Source organism: Poecilia mexicana, unplaced genomic scaffold (assembly GCF_051168715.1).
Source record: "Poecilia mexicana isolate PSO_F unplaced genomic scaffold, ASM5116871v1 scaffold_18, whole genome shotgun sequence".
Classification (NCBI taxonomy): Eukaryota; Metazoa; Chordata; class Actinopteri; order Cyprinodontiformes; family Poeciliidae; genus Poecilia; species Poecilia mexicana.
This window is the reverse complement of record NW_028263387.1, coordinates 25,378,398-25,406,037: the sequence shown is the minus strand read 5'-3', so window position 1 is coordinate 25,406,037 and position 27,640 is coordinate 25,378,398. Positions and strand designations below refer to the sequence as shown.

The 27,640-nt window shown below is 37.7% G+C and overlaps 2 protein-coding genes across 7 annotated transcripts; both read left to right on the top strand.

The window, feature by feature from the left end:
- Window positions 1-263: 263 nt before the first annotated feature.
- LOC106907335 (ladderlectin-like) lies at window positions 264-27,640 on the top strand. Of its 6 annotated transcripts, none has more exons than XM_088015800.1 (6): window positions 264-284; window positions 26,550-26,603; window positions 26,748-26,857; window positions 26,952-27,086; window positions 27,168-27,279; window positions 27,487-27,640. In XM_088015800.1, the coding sequence occupies exons 1-6, from the start codon at window positions 281-283 to the stop codon at window positions 27,570-27,572; spliced, it is 501 nt and encodes a 166-aa protein (XP_087871926.1). In that variant the 5' UTR covers window positions 264-280; the 3' UTR covers window positions 27,573-27,640. The 6 variants fall into 6 exon arrangements, with proteins under 6 accessions (XP_087871926.1, XP_087871928.1, XP_087871927.1 ...); XM_088015799.1 differs by lacking the exon at window positions 264-284 and adding an exon at window positions 25,684-25,810 and having other exon boundaries at window positions 26,516-26,603; XM_014972981.2 differs by lacking the exon at window positions 264-284 and adding an exon at window positions 25,684-25,810 and having other exon boundaries at window positions 26,516-26,609.
- Window positions 16,828-18,543, top strand: LOC106907337 (ladderlectin-like). Its single transcript, XM_014972984.2, has 6 exons — window positions 16,828-16,938; window positions 17,017-17,098; window positions 17,279-17,388; window positions 17,491-17,625; window positions 17,710-17,821; window positions 18,169-18,543. Exons 2-6 carry the CDS (start codon window positions 17,047-17,049, stop codon window positions 18,234-18,236), a joined length of 477 nt encoding a protein of 158 aa, XP_014828470.2. The 5' UTR covers window positions 16,828-16,938; window positions 17,017-17,046; the 3' UTR covers window positions 18,237-18,543.

Below are 27,640 nucleotides of genomic sequence, written 5' to 3'. Positions count from 1 at the left end.
ATTTCAGGTCCTGTTGAATCAGGAATTCTTCTCCAATTTCAACATTGGAATTGGATAGAAATTGCGATTTGTTAAAGTAGCGAAATTAAAAGATATATAAATAGCCAGTGGTTCTGCGCTAAAGACTAAAGTTGCTTTCTGGCTACGAAGGCAGATAATCCCACATCAGGTTTGCTGATGAAGTGTCTTTTTTGAACCATTGTTTGAATTTTCTTAACATGCATGCTTTGTTTTGTCTTTTCTTCAGCTTGCAAATCTGCATTGTGTCGTCATCTGCACCATGATGATGTTATCTGTGTTCCTCCTCCTTTTCTCCATAATGGAGAAATGTTCACGGGCACATGGTGACGGTGAGTATTCATTAAATATAAATAAGTCATAATGTGATAAACATACCAAATCCTGTTTAAGAGCTAAAGCCCCAGATGATGGCCCTCCTGGTGACGGTCAGTGGATGTTTTTTTCCCCTCTGCATTAGAGTTCAAAATGCAAACTCAAAAATAGATCTTCTTGTATCATTTGTACTCCTTCTCCAGATTATTTAGCTTATTATCTTAAGATGTCAACACTGTATCTTTCAAAGTACACACTGAGTTATTTCTCATCAATGTGAGTTATTTTGTAGAATAAATTTAATGTTACATCATTTTGATGCCACCTACCCCATTTTATCTGAACTCTGCACTTGCTTGTCAGAAAAAGCTAATTTGCTCCAGAGATCTGTTGAGTGTCCCTCTGGCTGGACTGAAATCAACGATCGCCGTTTCCGCTACGCTGGCAAAACCAAGACTTTTCCTCCAGCTGAAGTGATTTCAGACAACAATGTTCTCTTCATTCTTTTGCTGTCTTTTATTTTACAGTTCTTAATTGTGAAAGTGTGAAAGTCCAGCTACTTCTTCAGCACATCATTATGTTCTCATCTGTAGAAACACTGTCTGACCTTGGAGGCAAACCTTGCATCAGTTCACAGCAAAAGCGATTATGAACAGATTCAGAAACTGGTATTAAAGGCAACTGGTCTCAACACTGCAGCATGGATCAGAGGCTCTAATACACTGCAGGTATTGTTACCAGAACACTTTGGTTGTTAAGTATTTTGTGAAACATTGAATGAAACATGTCATCTGCTGTATCCAGTCAAGGGCTTTTAAGTGGAACGATGGAATCCCTATGACCTACACAAACTGAAGAAAAACTTTCTTATATTCTTTGGTATAGCAAAAAATGAAACTTTGAGCAATCAAAACAAGAAAATGTGTGGTTTATTCTGTCTTTGTGTTGTTCTGTTTTCCCGAATTATTTTTAACACTATAATATGCTAGTTATTACAATATAAATATCACATTATAACAAGTTTTAGTCAAACCTGAGGTTATTTCCTCATAAAAGCAGAGAAAAGTTACTTTCTATCATGTGGTGATGTATTTTCGTCTTTACTTTGTGCTGGGACTGCTCTCATCAAAGGTATGAAGTTATTTCATCAGGATTTCATATTAATGGAGTAATAAATGTAGAGAATTTATCTCACTGAAACTAATGGAAATTTCAAAGTGGGGAAAGTTTCCTAGTTTGCTACTTTCTGTGCTGCAGTATCAACATTTAAAGTGGAGCTGCTACATGTGGTTTCTTCTAAAATACATCTGAGTTTGTTTGACATGTTGAGTCATTGAGTGGAATGCTTTAATTTAATTTCACACTGATCCATGTAAGACGATATTTCCAGCTTTCGTTAACTGATCTGCTTCGGCTCAAACATTCAGGCTCACGTTCAACACTTCTGTTTACTTTGGTTATCTCTCTGTCCCAGTTGCTTGTAATGATAGTTTGTTGCATTTCAAAACCACACATTTGAACATATCAACACCTGCTTCTGCAATCCTGCCTGACATCAGATGCTACAGAACAAAGGATAACAGAGGTTCGTCTGATACCTTTAAGTCTTGACGCAATTAAATCAAACTAATACTATTTCTTACTAATCTGTAAGAAATAGAATACCAAAAGGTGCAACTCTGCCACCTGCTGACATCACATAGTAACTGCAGCGGAAAGACATATTTCATATTATTTTAATTATGAAACCCCGTTCCCCCAAAAAAGGCTTGACCAATTAGTTGGACCCGAGTTGAAAATCCAGCCAATCAGATAGATCAGGAGAGTTACTGCCACCAACTGACAAAAATGGCCACTAAACGGAGAGTGTCACTAGTACTGAAAAAACGGCAAAGAAAATGTATGACTTACAATTTTAAGACGTTGTGGACTCTATGTATGTGGCATCATCTGAACTGATGATGATTGGGACCGGATGCCTGGGGTGGGAGAACTTTTCTGGGTGTCTTTTTGCCTGTGTAAGTTAAAAGTAGAAAAAAAAATAGTCATCAATATATTAAAATCAGTTGATGTTGGCATCAACTTTGAAGCTGTTTTAAGTGTGGACCTAAGGAGACAAACTACCTTAAAATATTTCCATCCATGATCTGAACACACTGATCCTTGCAGGGTGGTGAGGGGGGCTGGTGGTGCCCATCTCCAGCAGCCATCAGATGAGAGGCAGCGTTCACCCTGGACAGGTCACCAGTCCATCACAGGGCCCTGAAAGCCAACAACAAATAAAATGTATGAAAGAAAAACGTTAGATTAACAAGGGGAATAAATTATGTCCAATTATTTTCAAATTAAATAACATTTATTCTGCACGTAGTGTTGGAAACACACCAGTTTCTGCTGTTAAAACTGTGGCCAGTTCAGGCCCAGCGGCATTGGGGGACATTGCCCAGCCCCAGAGTCCACTGTGCCCCACCTTGGACTGGAAGCAGTTTGTTGTTTCTACCTCAGAGTGGCCAACTCTCTGTTACTGCCATGTCCAGTTAATACAGTAAGGGCTTCCACACTTCCCTTATCTGGGCCCTTTAACTTTTTCTTCAGCACTTAAAACTGTTTAATCCGTTGCTAACACATTGTAAGCTGTTTTTCCGACCACCTTCAAATGCAACATGAGGGCTAAGACGATCGCTGGGTTTACACCTGTGTGGCAGCGAAGGAGACCTGCTGCTGCTGTGCACAGCTGCTCAGGTGTGTTAGAATCATGGCAGCAAAGCAACAAAACGCAAAGAACTTTGCAGGTTTTCTAATTCCTGACGCCTGGGTTCCTCTTTCACCTTCATTTGCTTAGACTGCAAAAACACGGTGAAGATAAAAACAATGATGAACGAGTTATAACAGCAACCTCACAATATTATCGAAGTCTCTTTGGCATACTGAGCTTAATTAAAACCAGTTTAAGTTTATGATGAAGTCGCTACAAACAGCCTCCATATGCAGTTATAACATGAATGCTTGTTATAGTAAAAACCATAAAAGTCACAATAAAATTGATAAAATAATTATTTCTGAAACCAACATAAGTTGGTTTATATCTTTGTTTATAATTAAACGAAGATAATTAATAAGAAAACTTACCTCCAGCTAGCAAAACGTTATTAGCCTTCATCCCTTCGGTTCCTTTCGTGACCCATATTTCATTTCCATCGGTTTTTGTCCTGTTGTGTTGTCGTCTAACTCAGACTAGGACGTCACCAGCTTTAATTTACCAAAACTACTAACTATTATCAAGGCCCTCTCTACTTTTAAGGCAATATTATGCGAGTAAAAACTGTGAATTTAACAGCGTCCGTTATCCTCTCTGGCTCCGTGAATGTTCTTCTCTTTATGGCACGCGCATTTTAAAAAAAAACAACTGAAAGTGTGCAATACCGCCACCATCTGGTCCGGAGTAAGAACTGGAGCTAATGCCGTTTATTACTAGATCTTACCTGTTTTAGTTAAGAACCACTGATTTATAAGTAGTACACTTAATACTTTGTATACTTAAAATATATTTACACAAATCTAAGTATATTTGAAATATACTAAGTATACATTTTTTTCACTAGGGTGTGTAAGTTTCAATACTTCGGCTGAATCATGATAAACTCTTATAACTTGTTAATCAAAACTAGCAAAACTGGCTGCATTGCTTTGATACACTTAAGTTTTTTGTTGTTGTTGTTGAAGGTAGCAAATATTTCAATCAAATTTAGCTCTTTTACTCTAACTTTAATGAGATGAGTTTGAATCAGGAGGGGCTGAGTGTTACCACTAGCCAACAGCTGGTGTGGTGGAGAGAAGAGCAGATAGAAAATCAGAAATGTTTGCCTTTAAAACCACAATATTTTCCATAAAAAACCCTGGTGCTATGAGCGTTTACCTTAAGTTATGACACTTCAACTGCAGCCTATGTGTAAAGCTACTCCAAGACGAACATGTTGAGTCACAATTATTGTATTTAAGTTGAATCTGTTGCATCATTTTATCAATTGAATTGATTAGTTTTATAATTAAGTCGATATGTTCTCCTTTATTTTTTACTTTGTATTACCATTAAAGTATAATGGCAAATGGTAAAAACCAAAGAATGCATGGGGGGACACCTTTCTGGTCAATCCTGTCACATAAACTTTCACTTTACTTCAAATTACTTGTTTTTTTTTAAGGATTTTTGTCGTTATTTTTCAATGGATTGACAGGAAATCCACTGAAAAATAGGAGAGAAGAAAATGTGTGGCAAAGATCAATGGGTCGAGAATCGAACCCGTTTGTACAATAAGACAATTCCATGAAGCATGAAACTAAAAGTATGTAGGGCAGTGTATAAAACGTTTCATGTCCAGACATAAATGTGAAATGTTCAATCACTGCATCTCAACCAATCCATGCTATAGCACTTTAAAACAACTGTAGCTGATATAAAGTGCTGTACATTAAAACACAACATAATGAAAAAAATACAAAAATATAAACTGACAGTTTAAAAACAAAACAAACATACAATTTAAAACTAGATCCCGCTGGAGTTAAAAGCCAAGTAAAATAGATGGGTTTTAAGACGAGCTTTAAAATCCATTTTTTATGAAGCAATCTTCATTTTATTCTAGACTCCTGTAATCAACTTTTCTTGATTTTCTGTCAGTAATTCAAACAGAGATTCTCTTGTATCGCACCAGCAGGAACCAGATGCATTCTGCAGGAAGACCTGCTTATCCGTTACAATGCAAAGATTATCACTACACTTTGTGATTGTGGTTTGTGAAAATCACACCTTACAAAGAAAACACCAAATGGTGCAACTCTGCCACCTGCTGACATCAAATCGTAACTGCAGCTGAAAGAGTGAAAATAGTTCAAGATTTTATTTCTGGTCATTTTAATGATTAACTCAGAAAATAAGAATGTTGTGAAAAAGTTAACTATTAATGTCACTTCTGCACTTCTCAGCTAATTAACGTTGAACCCTCAACAAGCTTTTTTGCTAAATATTTTCATGAGACGTTCAGGGTCTAACACTTCACTCTCTTAAGGCTGCAAGGCTCTTTACTGCTGGCCGTGTTGCGTTCATGGGCCTGGGACTAAACATCACAATCAGAGCTATGCTCTCTCCCTCTTGACAAAATTCTCTACTGTTATTATTTTTGTATGTATATATAAAGCTTAATGTCTGTTTGTATGTAACTCACACGTTAGTAACTGTTAATTATCTACATTTATTCACTCACTGTTTCTGTCTGCCTGGAGAATCTTCAATGTAAGAAAGTGAGAAAATGTGTCCAAAACCTGTAACCTTAGTGATAATTAAGACTCGGTTTAAACTTATAATTCTTAGTGTCCAAAATGTGGAAACATGGAACTAGAACCAGTCAGATTAGAAGGAAAAAAGCTTTATTTGTTCTCAGCTATAACTTGGACATCTGGTGAATCATAATTAAACGTATTGAGAAGTTAAAAACAACAAATTGTTAATGCACTTCAACTCTGTAACATCAGACACATTTTTATAATCAAATATTTCATCAGCATATTGAGCTCATGTGATTCCTGCTCCAGAAAGGTGAAGGTCTCTGGACATCCTGAAGGTAAAGACCGACCAGCAGGCAGGAAGACGAACACTGATGAGACGTCCTACAACCCAAAGGCTGCACAAACCACGATGGTCTGCGGCGGCAGTTTACCAACATGAAAACACATTGGAATAAATTATGAATTAATTCTGACATTTTTAAGTTATTTGCAACACCCTGACTAACATTAGCTCATGTATACTCGGCACTATTACAAGTTTCATCGTAATTTAAAACAAAAATCACCGTTAGCTTACCTGAACCGTCTGAGCTACCTGCTTTCCTCCCGCTGCAAGGCGGAGATCAGCTCCTCCTCACCACATCGCAGCTTTCCTCCCACTGTCACATTTTCTTGAAAAAAATCACAATCAGGCTATAAAAATAGCTCAGCTCTCTCTTCTTCTTTAGAGCCTGGAGGCGGGGCGATACGCCCCCACCCCCACCAGGAGGCGGTACCCTGCTACAGAGCCAAGTTGGGCAGGTGGAAACCCGGTTACTCCGAAACAGAGCCGAGTCGGGTCGGCTTGTTGAAGTAGAGCCGGTGGAAAAGGGGCATAATTGGAAAGGGAAAGAACTGGATGAATTGAACTCTGAACTTTCACAAAGTGTAATTAAAAACAAGGACCACCACCCGGCCACGAAAAACCGATTGCATAGACTTAGTCACAACTTTAAGTTCCTGTTGAACTAGATGTGAACTATCAGGTCATTTCTACCCATATAATTTCCTCATTTTATGGATGTGATTCTGCAGTAAGGACTGAAGGTGCTGGCTGGATAAGAAGACGGATCATTCTGCATCAGGTTTGCTGATCAAATTTCTTATTGTCTTAGTGCCAGTGTGAGTTTTTCTTAACATGTATGCTTTATTTTAACTTTTCTTCAGCTTGCAAATTTGCATCTTATCAGCTGCACCATGAAGTTGTTGGCTGTGTTCCTCCTGGTTTCCTCTGTGGTCGTTCAGGCCAGTGGTAACCATGAGTATTTATTCAATATTAAGAAATCATAAATAAAATATATTTTTTTAAATATCTAAAGCTGTCTCCGATGATGGCTCTCCTGGTGACAGTCAGTGGATGTTTTCAGTCATTGTTTCCATTTCCTTGGCATGACTGCCTAAAGCACAAACTCTAAAATATATCTTCTTGTATTTACTTTGCTAAACATAATGCAATCCTTCTCCAGATAATTTATTAGTCATCTTAAAATGTCTCCATTGTACCTTTCAAAGTACACACTGAGTCATACCTTGTCAATGTGGGCATTATGTTTTAGAATAAATTTAATGTTTCAATTTGATGTTATAATTTGTCACAAAATAAAGTTATCAAACTAATGCCACATAAACCAGTTAACTGGAAGCCTGCGTTTGTTTTTCATCAGCAAATTTGTGTCCTTCTGGCTGGACTCCGATCTTCAGTCGCTGCTTTCTCTATGTTCCCAATGACATGACTTGGGCGGATGCAGAGGTGATTTCCAACAACACTGTGCTCTTATTTCCTGTTTCTCTGCTTTATTTCACAGTGAGAAATAAAACAGACTTCATTTAGTTGTTGTGTGTTTATCTGTAGAAAAACTGTCTGTCCAAGGGGGCAAACCTTGCATCAGTTCACCACCGGAACGAGTACCGTCAGGTTCAGAATCTGATAGCTGCAGCAGGTCACGGGTTCAGAGAAGCATGGATTGGAGGCTCTGATGCACAGCAGGTATTTCTAACAGGATACTTTAGTTGTGAAATATTTTATAAGATATTAAATGAAACATATCATCTGCTGAACTTTGTCTTGCAGTGGGGCACTTGGTTGTGGAGCGATGGAAGCCCGATGATCTACACAAACTGGTGTCCATGGCAGCCTGATAATTGGAAAAACAGCCAGCACTGCCTACAGGTGAACTATTCAGGTAAAGAAAATGTCACGTCTGCTTTTCTGTTCGTATAAGGACTGATGAGTAAAACGTTCATTTACTTTGCATATAAACCTTTTAGTTGACCTCCACATACAGTTGAAAGCAGAAGTTTACATTTGATCAAACTCATTCAGTTCAAAAGATAGTTATCCATGATACTGACCAAATGTATGTAAACTTCTGAATTTGGAGAAAATTACAAAAGAAATCTCCAAAAGAAATTATTGCCAAGTTTTATGGCATTTAGCAGATAGAAATACTTTTGACAATTCAAACTACCTTAAAACAAAGACATTTGGTCTGACTTAATTTCAGACTGTTTTTTTTTATTCTGTGTAATTAAATGTCTGGTTAAAACTGTATATTTACTACATAAACAGCAAAAGCTTATGACAATTTATTGTTGCAAATTAGTTTAGTTAATCCTTTTCAGTCATCTTGTTAGGTCACTTCAGGTTTTCATTATGTGATGTTTGACTGATTTGTTGTGTTGCTCCTAGATGCAAAGTGCTGGGATGACATGTGGTGTACTCACTGGAACCCTTCTGTCTGCGCCAAGAAGGCCTGAAAAAAAGGTTCCCAAAGAGGCCTGATGTGTAAAACAGAACCAGTGGAGGATGAATGCTAGGAGTTTCTGTTTACCTGCCTTTTTGCACCTTCATAGAAAACCCAAAAGATATTTCTGCATCTTCACTTCATATAATTTCTCTCTTTAATGCAACCTAAGGAATGAAGCGACAAGCAAACAGCAGCTGGATTGTCTCTCTGTAATGAGATCAGACTGAATGAGTTATAATAAAGGATCATCTAAGCAAAATTTTCTTATATTCTTTGGTCCAGCAAAAAATAAAACTTTGAGGAATCAAAACAAGATGGTGTGTGGTTTATTCTGACTTTGTGTTGTTCTGTTTTCTTAATTATTTTTAACACTATCATATGTTAGTTATTACAATATAAATATCACATGATGAGTTTCAGTCAAACCTGAGGTTCTTTCCTCATAAAAGCAGAGAATAGTTACTTTCTATCAGCTGGTGATGTATTTTTGGCTTTACTTTGTCCTGGGACTGCTCTCATTAAAAGGCATGTGTGGAAGAAAGTTTGAAGTTATTTCCTCTGGATTTAATAATAATTAGTTAACAATGTTCCTAGATATAATTAATGTGTTGTTGGACACAGTAAACAGGCAAATAATAGGCAACAAGTAAATCACCAAAAATTTCATTTAAAGTGAGATTTTATCTCACTGGAACTAATGTTTTAAACAAAAGTTTCAAAGTGGGGAAAGTTTCCTAGTTTGCTACTTTCTGTGCTGCAGTATCAACATTTAAAGTGGAGCTGCTACATGTTGTTTCTTCTAAAATACATCTGAGTTTGTTTGACATGTTGAGTCATTGAGTGGAATGCTTTAATTTAATTTCACACTGATCCATGTAAGATGATATTTCCAGCTTTCGTTAACTGATCTGCTTCGCCTCAAACATTCAGGCTCAAGTTCAACACTTCTGTTTACTTTAGTTATCTCTCTGTCCCATTTGCTTGTAATAATAGTTTGTTCTGTAGCATCTGATGTCAGGCAGGGTTGCAGATGTTGATATGTTCAGATGTGTGGTTTTGAAATGCAACAAAGGATAACAGAGGTTCATCTGATACCTTTAAGTCTTGACCCAATGGACCTCACCAAGCTCCGCCCAGAAACGCCCCCTAAAATCCCACGTGGCTGCATGTCTCACAAATAAAGCCTCGTGGAGCTTAGTTTCTATGTAAACATGGCGTCTTTCACTTCGACTGACTCTCTGCGACGTATGTCTGAGTCGATTACTTTAGCATTTCTGCCGGCAAATGTTTCAGTGTGCCTAGGCCTGATACACTGCACTCGGTGCTAACGTGGCTAACACAATTACAGTTTAGTAAAAAGCCTTTTCAGGTAGAATAAAATCTTTAATGCATGTCAGATACGGTACACATTGCACATTGTAACAGACAGGCTTCAAGGTGTAGAAGTTGTATCGGTACTGCCATTATGCTGTACTTAGCTAAAAGGTTTTCATAATGGATGTTTATTACTGACTTTCTTTTTTTCATTCACTAAACACAAAGAAAGCAAAACAATAATATTTACACCAGCAGACAGTCCTTTGTTGTTATTGATCCTACGACGGTTGAGCTGCAAATGCGGTCGTGCACAATCTTTGATCCAAGCAAGGCTTTCCGTTTCAGATTTTGGAAATCTGTGAATTTTAGTTCCGCAAATACGATCAGGATACCTGATATCGCCTGTACAGATTCCCCACTGACGGTGGAGAACCATTCTTTTTCGAGTCCTGACGCAAAAACTTTCTGTTGGTCTGCTAGTCCACATTTAGTCCACTTGTGTCTCATTTGCCAATGAAACACGGCCCCTGTGGTAAGGTCCATTAAATTAAACCATTACTAATGTGTAAAAAATAAAATACCAAAAGTTGCAACTCTGCCAACTGCCGACGTCACATAGTAACTCCAGCGGAAAATCATATTTCAAGACTTTGTTTTTTGTCATTTTAATGGTTATAACTAAAAAAAAAAACATAAAAGCTTGGCCAATTAGGCTAACCATAGCAGGCTGTGGTTGGTTGGATTAGAGTTGAAAATCCAGCCAATCAGATCGATCGGGAGAGCTACTGTCAACAAGTGACAAAAATGGCCACTAAACGGAGAGCGTCACTTTTCAGTGAGCAGTAAAATGAGGAGCTTTTTGGTTGCAGAACAACCAAAAAAATCCTACAGTAAGTAAAAACTTAAAGAAAAAGACCTGTAGCACCTTTTATTTACTTTCACAATAGGAAGAAATACATTAACAGTAAAAATCAGACAGCAGTTTGTTTCATTACTTTGGCTGAATCATAATAAACTGCCTCGTTATGAATTGTAAATCAAAACTAGCTAAACTGGCTGCATTGCTTTTATAGACGCAAGTTATGTTTGTTGTTGTTGAAGGTAGAAAATATTTCAATCACATTTAGCTGTTTAACTCTAACTTTAATGAGATGAGTTTGAAACAGGAGAGTCTGAGCGTTACCACTAGCCAACAGCTGGTGTGGGGCCGATCTGCACAGGCTCCACACACTGTACCACCAACCTCAGTCAATTTTTAAAACCTTTGTATCTAAAGAGGGCCTCAACATATTGAACTCAAGAGCTACGTAAAAACACATTTTAACTCCTTTGATTGAAGTCAACATTGTAATTTGACATACACCCAAAAATTCACTGGACTTAGTTTTAGTGTTACCAAACCTTGACCAAAGTCTGAGGTCAGTCCTCTGACTGGCAGAATGAGCAAACGCTTCTCCAAGAGCTGCTGGGTTTATCTGAAAAGTTACAACTCTCTAAAAATAAATCCTTATCGTTTTGACCCTTATCATATGATGGGGTTTCCACGTTTAGGCTTTTACTTTATTACTTTTTGTTGTTTTAATCTGATTTTTGAATTGATATAATGTGTTAAAGCGTTTTTGTCTGAAAACATTAGATAAAAAACGAATGTTTTCATCTAAATGTTTTTATCTGAAACTGCTTCTTTCTTGGAGCAGGAAGAGGAACAGCTTGTGCTGCTCTCTCTCTCCCATCCTCATCTGAGGACGTTAAACTGATAAAGGATTCCAGGATTAGTTGAACATGTTGGCCTAAATATGTTGCAATTTTCCTATTTACTAAAAAAATTGCTGTTTGTGATACACCAAACTCATAGTTTCTTTCAAAATGTACAGCAAATGCATATACTGACAACTAAACCTTCATACTGGCATGTTGCTTTAATACCATCAATCACCATATCTGGCTGTTCTTTGGTCGGCTGCATGCTGTCGCGGCCTTCTCGTTTCCAAAAAACAATATTCCAACCAAGGCCGTGGGTGTTAACAGGTGGTTTTTGATTTGAACGCACTTCCGACTTAATTTGTTTGAAAAAATATGTTTTTTATTTCTTGTAAAAATAGCGACAAAATAATTACCAAAAATGTCCTACAACTTAGTCAAAAATGAAAGTAAACTTAATATGACGTTTCAAGTACAAAAAAATGAAAAGTGAAATTGAAAGTGGTCAAAAAATAATTTACAAAAAACCTCCCATCCACACACCAAACATTTGCCAAACAATCGCTCCACTCAGCACCCGGTGTGTTTTAGTTACTCAAATTAATGGGAAGGTCTAACCAATTACCAACATAATCAATTCAAATATACAAATTAACTACAGATTGTGGATCTAAACTTAACTTAAATAAATTCTAAACTTCCCAAAATAGAAAACTAAATTAGTAGAAATTACAAGTTGCAAACATTACATAAATGGCCACCTCACATGCTTTTATCCAACGTTTACATTTTTCCAGACTCCAGTTTTGAAAATGGAATAAAGTCTATAAATATATAGAACATGCTTAAATAAAGCATGTCTTGTCCATGTTCCCCACTGACAACTTGTAACCATTTTTCCAATTATTTTCCACAAATCACTTTGACCACTGCTCATTTAATAACAAGCAATCAGCAAATCAGTAGCTGATGGGTATTTTTCTTGAACCTACATAAAAGAACCACAGACAACGTACATGAATTTTATGGCCAAGCTTTTGCAAAAGGAGAAGTCTCTGGTAGCAGCTCCTCCGAGCCGTTCACAGAGCGTTCTGGTCTGCTTCCGCGTGAGCCCCTGTTTTATTGTCAAAGAAAAACAGCCAAGGGGGCAGTCAGGAAAAACAACAGAGGTCGTAAAACTTCTAACCCAAACAACTAGTAACCCAGGTGTGATATCTGATCTACAGCCTGAGCCCGGTTCAAATCTTGGTCAAATTGTCAACAAGACAAAATACGGCTGCACACAGGCAGTTAGGAGGTATTCTGGTTGATAAGAATTTAAGGTCTGAGAAATACAGAGTTAACTGTTTCACATGAAGATGAACAGACAGTCGTGACCTCCAGGTCAGTTTATACACACATAAGGAAGAGAACACTTTAACTGAAAATCACAATAATACTGATTAACATTAGACTGAATATAAACTAATGTAATAACAAAATGATATCAAAAAATCTCTAACAGTAGCCAGACCCCAGAGCATGGCAGAGCCAACCCCTTTGGGTAACACTTTATTTGAATGGGGGTGAATAAGACTGTCATAACACCTGTCATAAACATGACATAACACCTGTCATGAACATCAATAAGCCTTCATGAATATTTATGACTGTTGTCATAAAGTGTCATTCGGTAAATTATGACACTTTTAATACAAAGTTGACATTATTCAAAATGTCTTTGTTATGACAACTTGACATTAACCAAGAAATCATTACCGTTTAAACTTTACCTTTAATAACATAAAGTGACCTAATTTTTTAAAGTGCAATCAGTAATACTTTTATAACAAATTTATATCAGTAATGATTTCTTGGTTAGGACTGTCTTTTCTTCAGCTTGCAAATCTGCATCGTGTCGTCATCTGCACCATGATGTTATCTGTGTTCCTCCTCCTTTTCTCCATAATGGAGAAATGTTCACTGGCACATGGTGACGGTGAGTATTTATTAAATATAAATAAATCATAATGTGACAAACATACCAAATCCTGTTTAAAAGATCTAAAGCCCCAGATGATGGCTCTCCTGGTGACGGTCAGTGAATGTTTTTATTTCCTCTGCATTAGAGTTCAAAATGCAAACTCAAAAATAGATCTTGTATCATTTGTACTCCTTCTCCAGATTATTTAGCTTATTATCTTAACATGTCACCACTGTACTTTTCAAAGTACACACTGAGTTATTTCTAATCAATGTGAGAGTTATTTTGTAGAATAAATTTAATGTTACATCATTTTGATGCCACCTACCCCATTTTATCTGAACTCTGCATTTGCTTGTCAGAAAAAGCTAATTTGCTCCAGAGATCTGTTGAGTGTCCCTCTGGCTGGACTGAAATCAACGATCGCCGTTTCCGCTACGCTGGCAAAACCAAGACTTTTCCTCCAGCTGAAGTGATTTCAGACAACAATGTTCTCTTCATTCTTTTGCTGTCTTTTATTTTACAGTTCTTAATTGTGAAAGTGTGAAAGTCCAGCTAATTCTTCAGCACATCATTATGTTCTCATCTGTAGAAACACTGTCTGACCTTGGAGGCAAACCTTGCATCAGTTCACAGCAAAAGCGATTATGAACAGATTCAGAAACTGGTATTAAAGGCAACTGGTCTCAACACTGCAGCATGGATCAGAGGCTCTAATACACTGCAGGTATTGTTACCAGAACACTTTGGTTGTTAAGTAATTTGTGAAACATTGAATGAAACATGTCATCTGCTGTATCCAGTCAAGGGCTTTTAAGTGGAACGATGGAATCCCTATGACCTACACAAACTGATGTATTAAACAGCCTAATGGACTTGGCCATCGGTTCTGCATTCAGATGAACACTACATGTAAAAGAAAATTTCACACAATCTGTTTTTTTGTGTTGTTGTTGCTAAAAGGACTCATGGGTGAAAAGCTTATTTATCGTGCATGTTAACTTCTTAGTTGACCTAAATTTACATTTACTGCACTGACAGGAGGTGATATTTTTGTGGTAAAAAGTTTTATTTGATCAACTTTTCAAAAATATTTTATGACACAGTGTAGGCTGCTTAGTGATTTTTCTGATGTGATGTTTGATTTGTTTTCTTGTTCCTAGTTGACAAGTGCTGGGATGACGTGAGTTGTCCTCTTAGGATGCCGTTTGTCTGCGTCAAGAAAAACTCGCCACCCAAAGGAGCTGCGGCTTCAAACAGATCCAGTGGAGGATGACTGCTGTGGTGGAAAATTACTACAAGTTAACATCTGCTGATCATGTTATATTAAATGTTAACTCTCAGCAAATGAAGCTATTTGGGCTACATGTACAAGGTTGAAAGTTGTTTCCCACAGCTGCATGAGAACCAGACTGTCTTACCCATTTGTTTTGAATTCCTTATCCTTGGTATAAAACTCATGTGTTGACTCTGCCTGGCAGAGCTTTTCATCCAGATCTGCTTCATGATTGATTGTCCTACAAGCTCTCTGAGTTGTGCACCATTCATAAATAAACCTGATTGAGTGATTTTACCTGAACATCCATTTTCTGTACACCTTTGTCCCTAGTGGGGTCAGGAGGGTTGCTGGTGCCTATCTCCAGCTATTTTACCTGAACAGTGCTTGGTAATAATTTTTTTCCACAACACTGCTCCATGTTTTATTTTTCCTGCAAAATAAAACACTAAATAAAGATTGTGATATGAGAAACTCTTCCTGTTTTTCATTTCACCTCCTTGTAGCTTGAAGTCATGCTATTTAAATCAAATGTTGCAACAACCTTTATTTCCTTGAATAAGTTGCTAAGTTGGGTGTTTTCTCTGTAATGTGTTGAGCACAAATTAGCTAAAATACAAAGCTTTTGGCCCATGTTGGCACGAACATCATCCAACCTCACATACTGAAAATCCCCCAAACTCAGGCAAGACATTCCAGACCAGGAATGGCCCAAAGACAGCTTCAAGCCAGATGTTTTCTTTGGTATGATGGTGGTAAGAGTTTGTCCTGCAACTGAGCCCTCTTGTCCTGCGGGGACACATCCGGTGGGATTTATTCATAATAACAGGATTTCTGCTGTTTGGAGCTTGTGGATTCCTGGCTTATTGACGAATTTGTGACGGACTTGGCCGAACTAGCAGCAAACACTCAGACTGTCGGTGTGGACAGAGACGCAAGTTGGATGTGAGTCTTTCTGAGACTCTCAGCCCTGCTGAGGACTCTAAAGCTCATTAAGGGAATAGAATCGATCTTGGAGAAGTTGCTAGTTTCGGCTCAGTGGAACAACCAAACTAATTTGGATAATTGGGAACTGAGATGTATCGGAGAGACTTTAGGGAAGATTGAAATTCATAATCTATCCGACCTAAGACATTCTGTATCTGAATTGGCTTTCCCCGTCTGGCCTTGGAAGGGCAGCATATTTCCAATCTCCTTTAAGATACGTAAACATCACACTCCTTCCCACCTCACCCCCCCAGATCAGGATCAGTACATAACAAAATAATCACAGCGATGGAGGACACACATCAATGGGGTAGATATATAGAATTTTATTTCGAGCCTGGGCTTGAGTATAAACTACTGAGATTATTATTTTTGTTGGGTCATTCATTTGAACACTTTTTCTGATTTTTGTTGTTTTTTAATAAAATTACAAACGCTTTGATAAGGAGTCAGAGGAGGAAGTGCTGGTCTCAGCCTCCTGGTGTCGTTCAGTTAATCCCGAGATCGACTCAAAATCTTCCGCGATCGACGTATTGCAGCCCTACTCTAGCAAAGCACAAACAGTTCAGAAACAATATGAAATGGGGAAAAGCTATTTATTAACTGATTAATCTGTGTTAATAAATAGCTTGCTCACGATCAGAGCTATACGTTCTCTCCTGCACCTTTGTGATCGCTAAATACACTCCTCAGTGTTTTGGAAGAAATGTGAAGCTATATTTGCACATTATTTATGTGGTAAAAAAAAAGAAACATACTGACCACTGGCAGGCTCAGAACTGATGGGCCTTTTGGAAAATCTCCCAAACCTTTTGTCCGATCTGCTCCTGATGCAGAGTCTCATATCTGAGCTGCTGAAGCTTGGAGCTCCTTCAGCCTGGTCACGTTGTCCTGGTTTCCTCTCTCACTAGTCTCTTTCTTCCACAGTCACTGAGGACGACCTGAGACGAGGCAAACGGCTGTTTATTGTGTTCAATATAAACAGTTTATCTGTTTTTGCTTTCTAAATAGAAAAGTTAAGGTAAAGATAACTGGATGAATTGAACTCTGAACTTTCACAAAGTGTAATTTAAAACAAAGACCACCACCCAGCATTGAGAAACCGATTGCATAGACTTAGTCACAACTTTAAGTTCCTGTTGAACTAGATGTGAACTATCAGGTCATTTCTACCCATATAATTTCCTCATTTTGTGGATGTAACTAGACTAAAAGCTCTATAAATACCCAGTGATTCTGCAGTAAGGACTGAAGGTGCTGGCTGGATAAGAAGACGGATCATTCTGCATCAGGTTTGCTGATCAAATTTCTTATTGTCTTAGTGCCACAGTTTTTCTTAACATGTATGCTTTATTTTAACTTTTCTTCAGCTTGCAAATTTGCATCTTATCATTTCCACCATGAAGTTGTTGGCTGTGTTCCTCCTGGTTTCCTCTGTGGTCGTTCAGGCCAGTGAGTATTAAATAAATTAAAGTACACACTGAGTTATGTCTTGACAATGTGGGCATTATGTTTTAGAATAAATTTATTGTTGCATCATTTTGATGTTATAATTTGTCACAAAATAAAGTTATTATCAAACTAATGCCACATAAACCATTTAGCTGGAAGCCTGTGTTTGTTTTTCATCAGCACATTTTGACTCGATCCAGACATCCATCACCTGTCCTTCTGGCTGGACTCCGATCAACAGTCGCTGCTTTCTCTATGTTCCCAATGACATGACTTGGGCAAATGCAGAGGTGATTTCCAACAACATTGTGCTCTTATTTCCTGCTGCTCTGCTTTATTTCACAGTGAGAAATAAAACAGACTTCATTTAGTTGTTGTGTGTTTATCTGTAGAAAAACTGTCTGTCCAAGGGGGCAAACCTTGCATCAGTTCACAACGCGTACGAGTACCATCAGGTTCAGAATCTGATAGCTGCAGCAGGTCACGGGTCCAAACTAGCATGGATTGGAGGCACTGATGGACAGCAGGTAGTTTTACCAGTACAATTTACTTCTGAAGTATTTTATAAAACATTGAATGAAATGTGTCATCTGCTGAACTTTGTCTTGCAGGAGAAGATTTGGTTTTGGAGTGATGGAAGCCCGATGATCTACACAAACTGGTGTTACCTACAGCCTGATAATGGATTAGGCACACAGCACTGCCTGCAGATGAACTATACAAGTAAAGAAATATCACACAAGTCTGTTTTTCTGTTGGTATCACCGGTCTTGGGTGAAAAGCTGATTTACTGTGCATATAAACATTTTAGTTGATCTCCACACATTTGAACCAAGTCATTGACTTTGAGACAGATATCAATGACACTGACCAAAATGTGTCAACTTATGAATTTGAAGATCATAATAATTTTGGTAGTTGTATCCAACTTAAAACAAGACAAGTTTGGTCAGATTTAACTTATTCTGTGTATACAAATATCTAGTTCAACTGTACAATTCATCTGCCACCTCAGGATTTTCTATATGTGACGTTTGACTGATATTTGATGTTTGTTGTGTTGCTCCTAGATGAAAAGTGCTGGGATGACTGCTGGTGTCATTACCCTCGACCTTCTGTCTGCTCCAAGAAGGCCTGAAAAAAAGGTTCCCAAAGAGGCCTGATGTGTAAAACAGAACCAGTGGAGGATGAATGCTAGGAGTTTCTGTTTACCTGCCTTTTTGCACCTTCATAGAAAACCCAAAATATATTTCTGCTTCTTCACTTCATATCATTTCTGTCTTTAATGCAACCTAAGGAATGAAGCGACAAGCAAACAGCAGCTGGATTGTCTCTCTGTAATCAGATCAGACTGAATGAGTTATAATAAAGGATCATCTGAGCAAAACTTTCTTCTGTTCTTTGGCTTAGCAAGAATAAAACTTTGAGGAATCAAAACAAGACAATGTGTGGTTTATTCTGACTTTGTGATGTTCTGTTTTGCCAAATTATTTGTAACACTATTGTATGCTAGTTATTACAATATAAATATCACATTATAACAAGTTTTAGTCAAACCTGAGGTTCTTTCCTCATAAAAGCAGAGAAACGTTACTTTCTATCAGCTGGTGATGTATTTTTGTCTTTACTTTATCCTGGGACTGCTCTCATCAAAGGTTTGAAGTTATTTCCTCAGGATTTCATATTAATGGAGTTATAAATGTACACTCTAAGAAATAATCCTGTAAATTTACTGTCAAATACTGGCAGCTATAGACACCAGAAGTTTACTGTAAATACACAGTAGCTGTACCGTAATTAATCCTGACAGCAGATTACCGTCAATGCAAGTCCGGTAGTTAAGAGTAATAGAGAAATAAGGAGAAAAAAATACTTCGAGTCAGTTTTTTTTTTCCTTCGCCACTATGTGATTCACGTTGTCACGGTTGCTAAGCAACAGAACGCCACGGTAGAGGCTAAGCAGGTAGCTGAAAGCTACAGCTTCTCTCTTCCGGTCTTCGAGAACCCAAGGATACAAAACCCGACTTCGAACACAGCTGTTCTTTGTTCGACTCCCCCTAGTGGTCTGGATCACTGCTGTTTTCAACATTTTTTGTTTGCATTTCTTTTTTGTTGCATGTGTTTTTCTCATCTTTGCTAGGTGTTTGTATCTGTTGGCCACCGTAAAATATAGTGGTGAAAGTAAATATACCTTCAAATAGTAGCGTTCCAGTATTTTTACAGTAAATTTAGTTTTACTACTGCATTCACTTTATGAGAAAGCTACTGCAAAGAAAACTGTAAAGCTACTTTTTAAAGTACAGTCTTAGTTTTACGATAGGACATTAATACCTGACCCAGTGTAGGCTTCTTAGAAGTGCTACAATTGGTGAGGTTCTAAAATGCATAATCTGTATAATCAGAACTTCACATAACACAAAAGAGGATGTGATAAGCAACCTTCAGAACTAAATTTTTATTTAAAGGCACCACTATGCCTCAAACCACATATATTTCCAGTATATTCAAACATTCAAAACGAATAACACAAAACCATTCCTCAGAGAACTGGTAAAAAATAAAAAAATAGGCCTTCAAAGTCCATATATAGTTTCACCAACACTGGAATAAAAATTGAAGACTTTCAGTTTACAGTGACAAAAACTGGGTTTAACTCAATTTCTACAATCTTATGAACATAAAAACACAGTTCTTAAAGAAATATCCATGCTTTAGGTATCACTAAACAAATCAAAGAAAATTACTTCCAAAATCTGAAATTCAACATGGCTGAAATAATGTGGAATTCTAATATTAACAGGGTTTTAAGATGTGAACTATTAATGGTTTTTTCATCTATTAAAGTAAGTGCCACTTGTGTAAGTGGCACTTACTTTATTAGAAGCAGATGAAGGCACCGTCCAACATGGAAAAAGAAGAGACAATACAATTTAGATTCTAAATAATATGGAAACAGAAAGATTTCAAAGAAAAGAATAGAACAACTAACCTGAATGAGATGCCACTCAAAGTCCATCAGGTTTTTGATGAGGGTGGAAACCTGAACATTGACCGTCACTTTTTGTTTTGAATGGTCTTTCCTGTGTTTTTGGATACCATCTTCCCATGACCAGCTTTTGTGCCCCTTTCTGGGTTAATCCCAATGAAGCAACTAAAAAACAAAATCAAAAATGGGACAATCCTGAGAATATAAATAGTGTGGCATTATGAATACAGCTGGTACAATATATAAATAAATGTTAATCATAACTTGCTTTAAAAGTTTCAAACCGTGTCATTGTAAAAAAAAAAATACAGGAATGGTTTTACCGTTGAATGAACTCCAAAGTCTTGGCTGCCTCATGTTGATATTGGAGGTTGAAGAAGTAGAAGATGGACAACACTGTCCTGTCTGGAATGTTGGCTGGAGCCTCTCAAAGACAATATGGCCTTCAATGCTGACCATGCAGAAAACTGCTTGCCACAGGGACTGTAATAAACCAAGTCCTTAATTGGAAGAACACAAAACAAATCCTCTTATTGATACAGTATGCATTTAAATGATCATCATAATAAAGAGTGTCCACTCTGCCAGGTAAAGTAAAAGCAAGGATCTTAAACTCCTCGATTGTCGTGCAAGTCACATCAATGTTGAAAACTGCAGGCTGGATTAATGTGCAGAAGTTATAGAGGAATTCATGGTACTTTGCACTTAAGGTGAAGTGTGCTTTGAAAGTTCATCAAAAGCTACCTTGGATGATCTTGTGATCACTGATGGTGAAGTGTCTTTGGTGCTGCTCTTGTTTTCACCAACATGCAGGAGGAAGGGCTGTCCTGGTTGTACGGCAATGAGGAAGGCTTCAACACTGGCTTGCATCTTTGACATAATGATAAGAAGACGAATAATAAAAATTATTAAATATATTTAGCAGCACAGCTACATTCAGATAGCAAACAAAGCCAATGAGAAAGTGCTTCTACAAAGAAGTAGGATCATTAGAATAACCACATACCTGCACATATCTGAAAACATGGTCCACAGTTTGACATGAGCTGTTTTGGATTCTTCTTGTGGCCTTTGGATGTAGGACGAAGCACATGAAACAACAGAAGAACGCCTGGTTTTCCCAGCCTGGAGGAACAACAGGATAAATAGGAGACACATTAGGATAATAAATAAAGATTTTAAAGAGAAGTGTGAGCAAAACTAACCAGACCCACCTGTGTGTGTGTGTGTGTGTGTGTGTGTGTGGGGGTGTGTGTGTGTGTGTGTGTGTGTGGGGGGGGGGGGGGGGGTGTGCGTGGGGGTGTGTGTGTGTGTGTGTGTGTGTGTGTGTGTGTCACCATCACAGTCATTGAAAATACTTTGTCCACCCGGTTTACCCTGGAGAGCATTTTTCACCACCTACAACATAAAGCATAAAAATGTCAGAAATAATTACCATGAACACAACTCAGACATTATGGATTATAGAAATTAATCAGCTTATAGAAACATTCTGGACAGCATTTCTTCTACCAACCTGTCAGAAGAAATGTGTTGAAGTCATCATAACAGACCCCTGTACTGAACAGTCGTACCGCGATATCCAAACAAATAAACTTACGTTAAGCATAAGTTGATACTCTTGCGCAAACAGAAAGTTAATGCATTCACAAAAAATAATCAAAACAAAAACATGATGGTCTTAACATGGAACTTACCTTTTTTTTCTTTAATTGATCTTTATTGAGATACAGAATATATAACAGTATAAACGCAGCATACAGTGTGGTATAATGTCCGCCAGGGAGTTACAAACATTGAGACAATACATCACCATTACATTACATAAATACATTAAAGAAAGAACAAAAAGAGCATGTTTTAATAGCTTTGGGGAACTACCTTGTTATGATAAGATCCAGACAAGACGCCATACTACTGTCTCCAGGGCAAACACGTGACGTCACAGATATGTTGCGATTGTGGGAGCAACTCTCTATCAAAGACCATCTCTTTAGGGAAACTGACAAACCTATCTTTGAATTTGACTAAACAAGTGTTTAATTATTATTATATTGTTAACATACAACACCAACACTAGTAATTAGGCCCGAGCAGCGAAGCGCTGCGAAGGCCTATTGTAATGTAACACTTTTAATTATGCTCTGTAGATTTCGATTCATTTCCTAAAAGATTTATTATGGAAAGTACTTTTTTTTCTTTCCATTTAATATTGTCTTTAAATGCCGGTTCTCTAAGATGCAAATACAAGTAAAATGTCTTGCCTAGGAAAAGAGCTGTATTGAATAATTATTTTGCGGTAGTTTACTGCTAGTCGTCAGTCTTGTGACAACAGAAGAAGACATCAAATTGACAATATCCTACCGTATTTTGGAATAACAGTACGTTACTGCTGGAATTCCACCGTAAATTTACAGCCATTTCTAGGAGTGTAGAGAATTTATCTCACTGAAACTAATGAAAATTTTAAAATGGGGAAAGTTTCCTAGTTTGCTACTTTCTTTGCTGCAGTATTAACATTTAAAGTGCAGTTGTTACATGTTTCTTCTAAAATACATTTGAGTTTGTTGAGTCATTGAGTGGAATGCTTTAATTTAATTTCACATTGATCCATGTAAGATGATATTTCCAGCTTTCGTTAACTGATCTGCTTTGGCTCCAACATTCAGGCTCACGTTCAACACTTCTGTTTACTTTAGTTATCTCTCTGTCCCATTTGCTTGTAATAATAGTTTGTTCTGTATCATCTGATGTCAGGCAGGGTTGCAGAAGCAGGTGTTGATATTTTAATTGAAGAACTGTTCAGATGTGTTGTTTTCAAATGCAACAAAGGATAACAGAGGTTCATCTGATACCTTTAAGAGGCAATTAAATTAAACCATTACAAATGTGTAAAAAATAGAATACCAAAAGGTGCAACTCTGCCACCTGCTGACATCACATAGTAACTGCAGCAAAAAATATATTTCAAGACTTAATTTTTTGTCATTTTAATGATTATAACAGAAAAAAATTGGCAAATTAGGCAAACCATTGCAGGCTGTGGTTGGTTGGTCCTGAGTACATTAACAGTAAAAATCAGACAGCAGTTTGTTTCATTACTTTGGCTGAATCATAATAAACTGCCTCGTTATGGCTTGCAAATCAAAACTAGCTAAACTGGCTGCATTGCTTTTATAGACGCAAGTTATGTTTGTTGTTGTTGAAGGTAGAAAATATTTCAATCACATTTAGCTGTTTAACTCTAACTTTAATGAGATGAGTTTGAATCGGGAGAGGCTGAGCGTTACCACTAGCCAACAGCTGGTGTGGTGGAGAGAAGAGCAGATAGAAAATCAGAAATGTTTGCCTTTAAAACCACAATATTTTTCCATAAAAAACCCTGGTGCTTTGAACGTTTACCTTAAGTTAAAACACTTCAACTGCAGCCATCCTGGACATGGAGAAACCAGAAAATGCATTGTGGGACACCTTGCTGGTCAATCCTGTCACTTTACTTCAAATGACTTAAGTTTGTTTTGTTGTTAAGGATTTTTTTGTCTTTGTTTTTCAGTGGATTGACAGGAAAGTGAGATATGAGAGCGAAGAGAAAACTTGTGGCAAAGATCAACGGGTCGAGAGTCGAACCCGTCAGAGCTGGGTCGAGGACCAGGGCCGATCTGCATAGGCTCCACACACAGTACCACCGAACTCAGTCAATTTTTAAAACCTTTGTATCTAAAGAGGCCCTCAACTTATTGAACTCAAAAGCTACATAAAAACACATTTTAACTCCTTTGATTGAAGTCAACATTGTAATTTGACATACACCCAAAATTCACTGGACTTAGTTTTAGTGTTACCAAATCTTGACCAAAGTCTGAGGTCAGTCCTCTGACTGGCAGAATGAGCAAACGCTTCGCCAAGAGCTGCTGGGTTTATCTGAAAAGTTACAACTCTCTAAAAATAAATCCTTATCATTTTGACCCTTATCATATGATGGGGTTTCCACATTTAGGCTTTTACTTTATTACTTTCCCCATCCTCATCTGAGGATGTTAAACCGATTAAGGGGTCCAGGATTAGTTGAACATGTTGGGCTAAATATGTTGTAGTTTTCCTATTAACTAAAATAATTATGTTTGTGATACACCAAATTCATAATTACTTTGAAAATATATATCTTCTGTTATACTTTTCCCCATGCACGTCTATCTTTTTCAACCGATGGACTGATGACGCACCGTGGTTCATTCTGTACTGTAATCTGTAGAGTAAACACAGGAAGGCTAACTTTATCACTTTCCGTTTGCGTTTGACTGGTGTAATTTTAGACAATGCCACACTGTGACACTATTGGCTGTAATTTAATAAAAAAGAAAAGAAAGAAAAGAAAAAAAATCTGGTGAATCTGGATAATTTCCCAAATGAAAGAAGAGCACAGAGCCAGACTGGAAAACAACTTCTGAAGGACTTAATCTGTGCCCTCAACATTTCTCCATAGAACTTTGAGTCATTTGTACCAGCAAAACTAAGGAAGGCTCTAAGAGGTGATTGTTACCTTAAAGAGCTAAAAATAAATGCCGTGCAGCTGCTGAGACAGGTAGAGCGAAAACCTCTATGAAATGCTAACAGAGCTATGCTGCCTGATGCAGGAGAGAGCAAGGGGGAATCCACGGTTTCGAAAAAGTTACATACAGTAGCTTTAAACATATGATGCAATGATAACAAAATGTGGCTTTAGTAACTTTAAATCACTGTGTTTAGCTTTTCTTAGGTCGGCTCTAGGCATTTATCTAATTTATCTATTTCCAGACTCCAGTTTTGAAAATGGAATAAAGTCTATAAATATATAGAAATGCTTAAATAAAGCATGTCTTGTCCATGTTCCCCACTGACAACTTGTAACCATTTTTCCAATTATTTTCCATAAATCACTTTGACCACTGCTCATTTAATAACAAGCAATCAGCAAATCAGTAGCCAGACCCCAGAGCAAGGCAGAGCCAACAACTTTGTCCTCCAGGTAAGAGGCGAATACTTTGGGACAAATTGGGACAAACCCACTGAATTGATTGACAAGTGTCCTCATGTCAACTTAACATTCAAAATGTGCAACAGAGGTGACAAAACACCCAAATGGACCCACACCTCAAAAATGAATCTGGTACTGCTGGTTATTACACTTTTAGTGAGTAATTTATGGTTAAAACAACACTGAAGTATCAACACTGTACTCTAACCCTGAAATCTTAACTCTGGAGAATTTGCTTTGTGTGCTGAGACGGCTGCTCATCAGTTTGTTTTGTCCTATTTTGACAAAGTACAGGACTTCATTGTAACACTTTCAGTTCCTGATGAATCAGGAATTTCTATCCAATTTCATCATTTTGTGAAAGTAGCTAAATTAAAGCCTCTACAAAAAGCCAGTGGTTCTGCGGTAAGGACTAACGGTGCTGGCTGGCTAAGAATTCAGATCATTCTGCATCACGTTTGCTGATAAAATGTCTTATCTTTTTTTTTTTTTGCACCATTGTTTGAATTTTCTTAACATGTATGTTTTGTTTTGGAGCCGGGGCATCTTGTCCCAGAAGTAGGCTGCAGCGCACTCTTCCTCTTGCCCATATATGGGAGACGCTGTGACTGAGCGCAGCTGGCTTGTTAGGGAGACAGGTAATCAGCATTTACATTTAAAAGCAGGTTGATGGCTGAGGAGCTCACATCCCAGGCTGATGGTTCATACAGAGGTATGTGTAACATTGATCTTGAGGTGGGTTTAGACTTTGTTTCTGATTTTGCCACTGATTGATTTAGGGAACAAACTTTAGAGAGTGATGTCAGGAGCACCTTTACTGGTTTCACTTTCGAGAAGGCAGGGGGCCTTTTCTCATGATTATCTGGTTGCTTAATATGCTTGTTTAACTTGATCTCTTGTGTGTAGGTTGGCCTGCTACTGTTTCAGTTTTGCTTTAGTTTAGTTCTTTTTGGGTAGTTATTGTTTAAAAGTGTATATTTTATGGAAGGTGAGTTTCTATTGTAGCCCTCTGGCTTGTTATAAATGAGGACCTATGCTGTCCCTGAGTCCCAAGCTGTTTAAGATTGAGACTAGTGGAAGGGGAGTTTTTCTTTTTCACCAGGATTTGTGTGTTTCTGTTGGAACACTTGGGTGTATTTATGTTTTCCTTATTCCTCCCCCAAGCAGTCTAATTTTATTTAAATGGGTTTTAACTATTATTGAACTTGACGGATCCCAGGGCCAGTGTAGACTCACTTTTGGTGTGGTCATTTCTGAACAATAAAATTGACTACATTTGAACTCAAGCTCTATATAATTTGCAGCAGTGCCTCTGTTAATCTTTTACAAACTTGCCTGTGTGATCTGGTAAAAAGAGGCTCTAAGGTTCTCCTTGTAGTAAAAGCTGTACCTAAGGTCAGTGTTGACTTTTCTTCAGCTTGCAAATCTGCATTGTGTCATCTGCACCATGAAGTTGTTGGCTGTGTTCTTCCTCTTCATAATGGAGAAATGTTCACTGGTACATGGTGACGGTGAGTATTTATTGAATATAAAGAAATAATAATGTGACAAACATACCAAATCCTGTTTAAAAGCTCTAAAGCCCCAGATGATGGCTCTCCTGGTGACGGTCAGTGGATGTTTTTATTTCCTTTGCATTTGTTTGTCAGAAAAAATTCATTTGTTCCGGAGGTCTGTTGAGTGTCCCACTGACTGGACTGCAATCAACGATCGCTGTTTCCGCTACGTTGCCGATATCAAGACTTGGGCTGCAGCTGAGGTGATTTGACAATGTTCTCAATTTTTTTTTTTGCTGTTGTAATTTGCAGTTCTTAAAGTCAAGCTGCTTCACAGAATTATGTGTTTATCTGTAGAAACACTGTCTGACCTTGGAGGCAAACCTTGCTTCAGTTCACAGCCAGGAGGATAACGATCAGCTTCAGACTCTGATATTTACGGCAACTCGAAAGTCCAAAGAAGCATGGATTGGAGGCTCTGATGGACAGGAGGTATAGCAACCAGTACACTTTGGTTAAGTATTTTGTGAAACACTGAATGAAACGTGTCGTCTGCTGTACATTGTCTTCCAGACAAACATTTGGTTGTGGAGCGATGGAAGCCCTTTGACCTACACAAACTGGTGTCCAGGACAGCCTAATAATGCACTTACCCTTCAGCACTGCATTCAGATGAACTATTCAAGTAAAAGAGAATTTCACACAATCTGTTTTTTCATTGCTGGGACTCATGTGGAAAACTTGTGCATGTTAACTTTAATTGACCTTTATATACATTTACTGCACTAACAGGAGGTGATTTTATTTGATCGACCTTTCCAAAAATATTTCAGGACAGTGTAGGCCACTTGGTGGTTTTTATGATCTGATGTTTTTGTTTTATTGCTCCTAGAAAAAAAGTGCTGGGATGACGTGAAGTGTTCTACTTTGCTGCCTTCCATCTGCGTCAGGAAAAACTTGCCACCTGCTGAGGCCTAAAACGGATCCAGTGGAGGATGTCTGCTTCCCCCCCAACAAAAACAAAATAAAAATTGTGAAATGAGAAA